The sequence below is a fragment of the Labrus bergylta genome, chromosome 19 (genome assembly GCF_963930695.1).
Source record: "Labrus bergylta chromosome 19, fLabBer1.1, whole genome shotgun sequence".
NCBI classification, from domain to species: domain Eukaryota; kingdom Metazoa; phylum Chordata; class Actinopteri; order Labriformes; family Labridae; genus Labrus; species Labrus bergylta.
This window is the reverse complement of record NC_089213.1, coordinates 423,650-433,254: the sequence shown is the minus strand read 5'-3', so window position 1 is coordinate 433,254 and position 9,605 is coordinate 423,650. Positions and strand designations below refer to the sequence as shown.

At 43.4% G+C, this 9,605-nt stretch overlaps 1 protein-coding gene across 1 annotated transcript in view; it reads left to right on the top strand.

The window, feature by feature from the left end:
* Positions 1-6,498, top strand: part of LOC110003781 (major histocompatibility complex class I-related gene protein-like) — an 11,687-nt gene extending 5,189 nt beyond the window's left edge. Inside the window, 4 exon segments of the mRNA XM_020659340.3 lie at positions 3,734-3,864; positions 3,866-4,028; positions 4,482-4,583; positions 5,064-6,498. Coding sequence (XP_020514996.2) covers positions 3,734-3,864; positions 3,866-4,028; positions 4,482-4,583; positions 5,064-5,131 — 464 coding nt within the window. The 3' untranslated portion in view covers positions 5,132-6,498.
* Positions 6,499-9,605: the final 3,107 nt, after the last annotated feature.

Below are 9,605 nucleotides of genomic sequence, written 5' to 3'. Positions count from 1 at the left end.
GCCCATTGGCTTGTTGTGGCAAGCCCAGCAGCTCATGTTGCACGCCCGTTAACTTCTGTAGCACGCCCACGATATGCCGTAGCGTGCGGTAGCACAGTAGTGCTAAGATGCTAATGTTTATGCTCCCCTTGGACGGAGCCAGTGGCTGCATTCCCAATATGGTAAAAGAGGCGGGACAGTTCCGAGAACCGTGCTGAGCAACTGACCAATAACGATAGAGCGGATCAGCAGACCAATCAGAGCAGACTTGGCCCACGTGGGGTCTAACAGTGTGGGCTCAGCAGACCGTAGCTGATGGACTCAGAGCGCAGAGGGAGGAAGGAGGAGCAGTATATGAAAACAGACACTTTTTTCAGACTTTAGCTATTGTGAACGTACAAAGGTAGGTACATAGATTAAATATACAAACCCCAAAAACGGCATAATATGGGCTCTTTAAGCTTCTTGGGACGGACTAAAAATCCTCTTGCAGCGTTTCAAAAAACCCAACAGGAAGTCCCAGTAGCGGAGCGAGTGTGGGGGCAGAAGGTGCGGCTGCCCCGGGCCCACTGTTGTTTCAAGGGGCCCACTTTGAGCCAAATTTAACATGCATTTTTGTTATTTAGTTGAATTTTCTAATAAAGTTAGTTTGACTAGGTCTGAGTCTCTCTTTTCTTTTGTCGCACTCAAGACACACAATGTATTTTGTAGAGCAGAGAGGGGCCCCCCTCCACTGCCAAGGGGGTTCTCAACTTCGGCAGCAAACAGCACCAGCGGGGGTCCTGTGGCCTGTTTGTAATGTCATTGATTCCACCTCTTAGCACCCTCTTTGCTGGGCCCCCGCTGCTGTCTGGAGTTTTAAAAACCTAGTCGTCTGTCTGCTTTATTTCTGTTTCCCTCGCAGTTTTTCGTAACATTAAAAGTGTAAAAAACTAAATAAAAAATGTTTTCTCATTGACAACTCAACCTGGCAAGTCTCCTCCCGTTGCTAGCTCCACTAACGTAAACGCTACTAACCAAGCAAAAAAAACATGTTAGGAGGAGCACCCAGCTAGCTGCAGGAAAGCAACAGTGCTGATGAAAACCTGTAAAACTGTAATATTTACAGTCTATGATGAAAACTTCATTGGTAAGTTGTTTCATCATTATTTGAGATTAGATGCTGGTCTTTTGTTTGTGGGTGCATGGGTTGGAGACCGCCGTGTCTGCTGGTTATCGTACTGTATGAACGGCAGGCCATTGCTGTCACACTGTTGACAAAGTTTGTTGTCGTGCATGGGTTGATAATGTGTGGTTTAATGGGTTGATAATGTGTGGTTTTATAGGTTGATAATGTGTGGTTTTATGGGTTGATAATGTGTGGTTTTATGGGTTGATAATGTGTGGTTTTATAGGTTGATAATGTATGGTTTTATGGGTTGATAATGTGTGGTTTTATGGGTTGATAATGTGTGGTTTTATGGGTTGACAATGTGTGGTTTTATGGGTTGATAATGTGTGGTTTTGTGGGTTGATAATGTATGGTTTTATGGGTTGATAATGTGTGGTTTTATGGGTTGATAATGTGTGGTTTTGTGGGTTGATAATGTGTGGTTTTGTGGGTTGATAATGTGTGGTTTTATGGGTTGATAATGTGTGGTTTTATGGGTTGATAATGTGTGGTTTTGTGGGTTGATAATGTGTGGTTTTGTGGGTTGATAATGTGTGGTTTTATGGGTTGATAATGTGTGGTTTTATGGGTTGATAATGTGTGGTTTTATGGGTTGATAATGTGTGGTTTTGTGGGTTGATAATGTGTGGTTTTGTGGGTTGATAATGTGTGGTTTTATTGTATTGTATGTTTGTCTGTGTGGCTGGATGAGCGTCCATCTTCACTGAATGTTAAACTGTAGTTGCCTTCTATCTTTGGTTTCCCGTCCGGTTAATGAAGTCTGCTTTACTTGTTTAATCGGTGGAATATGCGCACAGACATATCAGCACTTGTGCTGCTTAAACATCAGCAGGTCACTCACTGATAAGTCCCTGTCACTGTAATAACACCCTTTGTAATCTGCAGCGGCACTTGTGTGTTAATGTTTCCCAGTGTTCATGGTGTCCTAGTTTTGTCTTCAGTGTTTTCTGTTCTATTTTGTCATTTATTATCCTCCTACATATCCTTATGTATCTCTGTGTTCTAGTGTGTTTTGTTAGACTCTTGAGTTCTGTGTGTCTTTAGTGTTTCATGATTTATTTTGTATTGTCCTCAGTGTTTCTGGTCTTGTGTTTCTCCCTGCATTGATTGCCCTGATTGTCTTCACCTGTGTGGTTAGTCTCACCTGTGTCTGATTACCCCATGTCTATTTAGTCTCTGTGTTTCTTCCCTTCTGTGTCAGTTCATTATTGTATGTCGTTTGTCGGTGCCGATTGTAGTATGTCAGTTTACTCGTGGCTCCTTGTTTTCTCTGGATTAGATTTCTGAATTGAGTTTTTGTTTGCCTTTTCGTTTAATTAAATATTGTTTGTTAATTTTGCATCTGGGTCCTCCTCTTGGTTTTCTCGATCCATGACAGAATCAACTGACCAGCAATGGACCCAGCAGATTTGTTTAATTGTAATTACGAGCCTTCTCCTTGGGAGGGGACACGGCTCGCAATTTTTCCTGGTTCCCGTGGCGGGAGGAAGAAGAGTCAAAGGGGCACAAGATGTCCGGCGTCTATCTCTTTAAACTCTCGGGTGGCTTTTCTTCTGAACCTTGCCTTGGAGCCGGGCAACTCCACTGAGCCAAAGCCTCAGATCATGCCTCAGCCCAGGCATCAACCCAGGCCTCAACTCAGGCCTCAGTTTCCCAGTGTTCCTGTCCCTATACCTGTTCCCGCAGAGCACCGTCTGCCACCAGTTCCGGCGGAGTGCCGTCTGCCCCCTGTTCCTGTTCCCGCAGAGCGCCGTCTGACTCCCGTTTCTACGTGGGAGGTTCTGCACACTCCCCTGTCTCTGTGGGAGGCCTTGCCCACTCCCATGATTCCTGTGTCTCTGTGGGAGGTCCTGCCCACTCCCGTGTCTCTGTGGGAGGCCCTGCGAACTCCTGTTTCCTCATTGGAGGTCCTGCCCACTCCTGCGCCCTCGTCGGAGGCCCTGCTGACTCCTGCGCCCTCGTCGGAGGCCCTGCTGACTCCTGCACCCTCGTCGGAGGCCCTGCTGACTCCTGCCGCCTCGTCGGAGGTCCTGCTGACTTCTGCGCCCTCGTCAGAGGTCCTGCCCACTCCTGCGCCCTCATCGGCGGTTCTGCTAACTCCGCCCACTACTGTGTCTTTGTGGGAGGCTCGGCCTCTCACTGGTCCCCTGTCATCTGGTCGGCCTCCAGGTGGCTCTCCTGATCTGCTCTCCGTGTTCAGTCGGCCGCCCACCTGAACTGTCGTGGCCTTATGGCCTTCCTCTTGAACTTTCTGGGCTATGTGCCCTGCCTCCAGGCCGTCCGCCTGATACCCCCTCCACCCACCCTGCTTTGTGTCTCTGAGACTTTTTGGGACGTCTGGGATCCTCTCTTCTTCTTCATCTGAACCCCCTTCACCTCTCTCCTTCTGTTTCTTCCCCTCTGACCCTCTCTTCTTTGAATTATACTTTAATAAGGTTGATTTTCATTGTTGACTCACTGGATTTTAAAGTCCCTTTTTTTTCCCAGTACATTTAAAAAGTGACATCAAACATAAGTTGTAACAGTATTTAAGAGTAAATCCTGATAAAGAAACTCTAATCTGTCTTCCTGTTTGTCCTCCAGACCTCCCCACAGTGTCTCTCCTCCAGAAGACTCCCTCCTCTCGGGTCACCTGCCACGCTACAGGTTTCTACCCCAACAGAGCCATGATGTTCTGGAGGAAAGATGGAGAGGTGCTTCACGAGGACGTGGACAAATGGAGAGATCCTCCCCAACCACGACGGCTCCTTCCAGATCAGCGCTGACCTTCAACTGCCCTCTGATGACTGGGGGAAGTACGACTGTGTGTTTCAGATCTCTGGTGTGAAGGAGGACATCGTCACCAAACTGGACAAACGAGAGATCAAGACCAACTACGGTGAGAGAGAGGTGGAGTGGCCAAACAGAAGTTTGTTTTGGTTTGACATCTACTGGATGAAAAAGTCACACATTCTTCCTTTAGTTGAAGAGAAGATCAAGTTGATGAATTACTGGATGTATAAATATATCTGTCAGTAAATCATTCACAGTGAGTTTTCTTTTCCTCGTTCTGTCAAAATGAGTTTGAATCCGTTTGTCAAAATCTCTCAGAGCGAAACATCAACATTTAAAGAAATCGGCATTCAGATAAAGGACGACAACACGACTGGAAGATGAATCAAACATAGATACAGGATTTATTTACAGACAAGTGGAGATTCAAATGAAGAGCAGCAGGACAAACAGTGTTTATTTACAGGATGATGATTGTCTGCTTGGCACATGTTCTCCTCCTCTAACCTGCTTCATCTGCACAGGTTGTAACTGTGGTTTGTTGATTTGTGCTCAACAGTGAATCCCATGAACCCCGTCAACCCCATCATCGCCATCATCGCTGCACTCGTTCTTCTCGGCCTCGCTATCATTGGATACAAGAAATACAGAGGCAGAAAATGTAAGAGACACAAACTTTGTTCATTTTGGTGTTTTAATTTTTTTTTTTTACTTTTTTTTTTTTTTAAAATGTTATTCATTGAGTCTCAGCTTTTATTAAAGGTGCACTTTGTAGATTTGGTAGAGAAATGTGGAAGTTGAAGAAATGTACAGATTCTGTGGTATATGTTCATAACTCTATACACAAACTGTCCTCAGAGGAACAATGTTTGAAGATAAAATGCTCTGAGAAGTTATGGTGGGGGGCTTCAACAGTGACACTGTAACTCTCCTGGTAGCTTTTTAGCTCCAGAGTTCCAGGGACCCATTTTTCCTTTGAGTAAAGTTTGTGTTGATGAGTTGTGTGCTCAAGTTGAGATACATGTGTCAGTTGAAGGTTTAAATCCTGGAGTTAAGTTACTAGAAGAGGGGAAGAAATGATATTCTGGCTTTCTGACCTACGTGAGAACTAAAACGACCCGTCTTTGTTTTTGTATTTCAGCCTCATGTGAAACGTCTCCTGAAAACTGCTTTGAGCTTGCTGAGGAACTGAATCCAGAGCCTAAATGATGAACACACCACCCTGCACCCTGTGAGTTTCTCTCTACAGGACGTGGACCATTCTCACTGTTAAAAACGCCGCTTTAAACGCCATGTTAAAGAAGCTTCTTTGTTAAACTTGTGTGGGGTTGAAATCAGTGTAAATATGTAGCTTTGTAGAGCTGATCTCTCCAAACACTGATGTGTTAAATGATTGTGCGGTTTGACCATCTTCATCTCTGCAGGTTTATTGAAACATTTTGCTCAGGAACAATCAGAGTGAAGGTCGTCTGTGTGTGTTACTGGAGTCCACCTCTCTCACACTGCAGTCACCGTAACTCTCTGCAAGATGAGCCAGAATAAAAACAGACGAGTGGAGTTTCATCTCAGTGGTGAACTGTCTTAAATTTGTACCAAACACGGATAATAATTCAATCTGGTTCCTTCCACGTCTTTAAAATGCCTCCCTATGATCACACACGTGAAATAAAATCATCAGTTCAAGATTCATCTTCCAGTTGTGTAAATAGTCTGCTTGTACATTTTGTTTTATTACTAACAAAGCAAATAATAATTCTTGTGAGTTTTTTTTAACGGATAAGAATGTTTTTTTTAATAATAATATTCCTCTTGATTTATTTTGAAACATTCTTATTAGAGATGACAATTTTTAATCACGATTAATTTCTAAATTTAAAAAGTTAATCACGTTTTTGACTTTCACGTTTGAAATAAATTGTTGGGCTTTTATTTTGAAACATTTGTACTGTCTTAAGCTGAGAGTACTTTACCTGCTGTTTGAATTTAGCCCTGCTTTTATTTTGAAATAGAGTAAGGAGCTTCCTGTAGATGGAAGGTTAGGACAGGAAGTGGTTATGGATCCCAAAGTGAGGTCAAACAGCTCAAAGGAACAGTAACAAAAGTCAGTGTGATGTCATCAGGTCAATGTGTGATGTCATCAGGTGGATATTACTGTCTGAGAGTTTGTTAAAGTGAAATGAGACATTCAAAGATGCAGCAGTGTTCTTCTTTTACATCACTGAGACTACAGGGAGACACTGAGGACCACTATCTACGGAGAGCCTGAAGGGACAAAATAAGATGAGATTAATCGTGATGAACTCGTTAATGCTGACAGCTCTAATTATTGTTTTATTTTAGAGATTCTAAACTGTTTGTGGGAGGTGTCTCAGCTATCCAGTTGAAATCTTGTATATAATTCCTGCTCGTGTTCAGGAACGAGGGATGTTTTCTCTCTGAGTTTTGTGAATGGAAGTGGAAGATGAATTCTCAGAATCACTTCCTGTGTTGGGTTAAGTTAACTAGTGGTGTTGAGCTGCTGTTTCATACCTTTGTACTGTAAATGATCTGTTCAATAAAGTCCCTCACACTCCAAATGTCTGTGTGTTTCTTCACTTCAACATTCATGGAAACACTTACACAGCTGTAGCTACCATTGTGGGAACATTTAGTTTGATTCCAATAAACTTCATGATCTTTACTTTGTTGATCTTATAGACGGATTATTCACATGTTCTGAAACGTCTGAACAAAGATATTTAAATTAGCCGCTCAGTTCAGTAACATCTACATTGTGATGATATAAAAACATTTGTTGGAGCCAGTTTGATGTGTGCTATAGTGTGTGTGCTGAGTTTGGTTATTATTGCTGCTGCTGCTGCTACGTCACCTTTGCACCTGGGCATCATGGGTAATCAGCCACACGCAGCTAGAAAGGGGAGTGACAGGTGAACAGGTGCAGAGAATCAGGATTCAGGTGTGTGTTTGTTTCTAACCCTGTGTGGTTGTGTGAACATGTTTGAGGTTCCTGTCATGTTTGCTGTTTTGATTGTTTCCATCCTCACCAGCTTGTTTTCAATCCGTGCATTTCTCCGACCTTTTGTAGACGATTTAAAGACGACTGATTAATAATTCAGAGTTTGTGGAGGCGACATTCGATCAAAGTCGTAAAAAAGGATCACTAAAAGTAATGAGTGTGAGTGAATGTCTTTAAAATGCTGAACCAGTGAACCTCCAGCTGGTGTGAACATTCAAACACATGGATCCAAGAACCATTTAACCCTTTATTGGCTACGAGCACAAGGTGGATGGATGGACGGATGATCACTGTTCAATAAATAAAGAGAAATCATTACGAACTTCAGGATAAATGGTAAATGGACTTGAGCTTGTGTATTTCTTTTCTAGTCTTCTGACGACTCAAAGGGCTTTTACAACACGTGTCACACCTACACATTCACACACTGATGGTAGAGGCTGCTGAGTAAAGAGTCCATCACAAGTAACTGATCACATTCATACACCACCGATGAAGCAGTGGAAGCAACTCGGCGTTAAGTGTCTTACCCAAGGACACATCGCACATGTAGCTGCAGCAGCTGGGGATCGAACCCCCGACCTTCCCGTCAGGACACAACCGACTGTGAAGCAGAGTCAGAAACAAGTCTGTATAAATCTAAAGATATACTACGTTTTTCTTTTGTGTACGTGTTCGTATGTTTATCGACCAAACAACACAATTCAATAGAAACATCAAATCTCAAATCTTGGATGAAAAGGAGCAGAAAGAAGAATCACCTCATATAATCTTTTCACTACATGAATTAACATGATTCAAACAAAATAAAAAACGACAAACAAACCAAATTTTGTGTTCTTCACCGTCTCTTTCTGCCTTCAGTCCAACACTCGAGTACTCGCACATCTTCGCTCTTTGGTCATCTACATGAAGTGAGGGACAGTGAATGGGGGGGGGGACTTCCCATAAGTAGGTGTTGTGGACTAAAGGAAAGATTACATTTAAAGATCTGATTTATTTCCTGTTTTACTGAGCAGTATTGAAATCTAGAGATATGTTAAGTTTCAACGCCTCACATATCATCTATTGCTCACTTATTTTTCCTCACATTAGTTTGTAAGATACATCTCTAGGATGAGCTGGGATGCATCATTAGTGACGTTCCTGAGGTCATTTGGGGTTTCAGGTCTTTCAACATCAGACCCCCTCCCCCCAGGTGACCCATCCAGGGTTGATCAAGTCCAGCATTGCATCCCAGCAGCAGCAATCGACGGGCTCGCCCTCTTTATCCAAAGCCTCCGAGTGGCCCTACTCTTCACAGTTCCTGTTACACCAAGACCTGCCAGAGCTTTGCAGATAGAGCGCCCAGCAAACCCCCAACAGCCCACTTCAATCGGCTCACAAAGAGCCCGCCAGCCTCGCCCTCTCTACACTGCTCCACCAGCTCCCGGTATTTGGCCAGCTTCCTCTTGTAAGCCTCCTCCATGTGATCTTCCCAGGGCACAGTCAGCTCCCAAATGATCTGATGGTGGAATCTGAGAAGATGGTCGAGTCTGTACGGAGTCATATCTTATTCTTACACTTAATTCCTCCTTGGTTTTATTTTACTGTTTCTCCCCTCATCCCGTTAAACATAACAATATAAGACAAAACATCTGAATGAAAAACCCAAACTACCTTACCTCAGATGAAATGAAGAAAAGACAATCAGTCAGTCTTGGCTCCTTAGTCATCTTAACTTTTCTCCGTCTCAGAGCTCGTTCATTATTAACTGCTTCCATACAGTCCAGTTCTCTGTTTGCCACCAGTGGAGTTGCCCCCTGCTGATCATTAGAAAGAATGCAGGTTCAAGTTCTGACAGTCGACCTAATCTGTGCTAAGACCTGTGTGTAGACCTCTACTGAAGAGTTGTACACAACACATGCAGAAAGTGATAAAAAAAGAAAATGACAAGTACTTCAAAAAGGTATAAGACGTCCTCCTTCATCTGATTTAATAACATTATTGAATGTTATGATTGTGCACACGTGTATTTAAATATCTGATAATGACAGAGCACATTGAGTTACTGCAGGACAGGAGAGCACCTCACCACATTTACTCACTATAACTTATATTAAACTATATTTATACCCACCTACTCCATACACCCACTGGAGGCTTTAATTAGACCTCGGCTGATTTGTTCATGATATTTTTTATTTTTCCAGGTTTCACACTATAGGGACCCGGGCCGGTGTCATCCTCTAGAGCTGCTAAGGTAGATATGGAAGCAGGAAGAGGGTCGTTGTTAGCATCTCAGAAATAACAACAACATCCACAGTTAGCAGGATGGACTCAGCCTGTGAGTGGTTGCCATGGTTACTTCTTCTTCTTTCTGCTTATTGGCGGGTTTGCAAACCAACTATGAGCATACTGCTCCCTGCTGTATCAGACTGTGAACATGCTTTAGTGTACTCGGGCACAGAATGATGTTACGAATGTAAACGCAGACCAGCGGGGGAGGGGGGAGGGGATCGTGCTTTATGTGAAAATGCCCTTAAAGAGAAGGGTCACAGGAGCCATATGGTGGCGATTCTAGAGTCTGTTAGGGCCCCTGGCAAAATTAATTAGCTCCAACCAGCTAAAACAAAGAGAAAGTAAGGCCCTGTTATTTTTTTTCAAAAATAGCGTACATTTACCTCA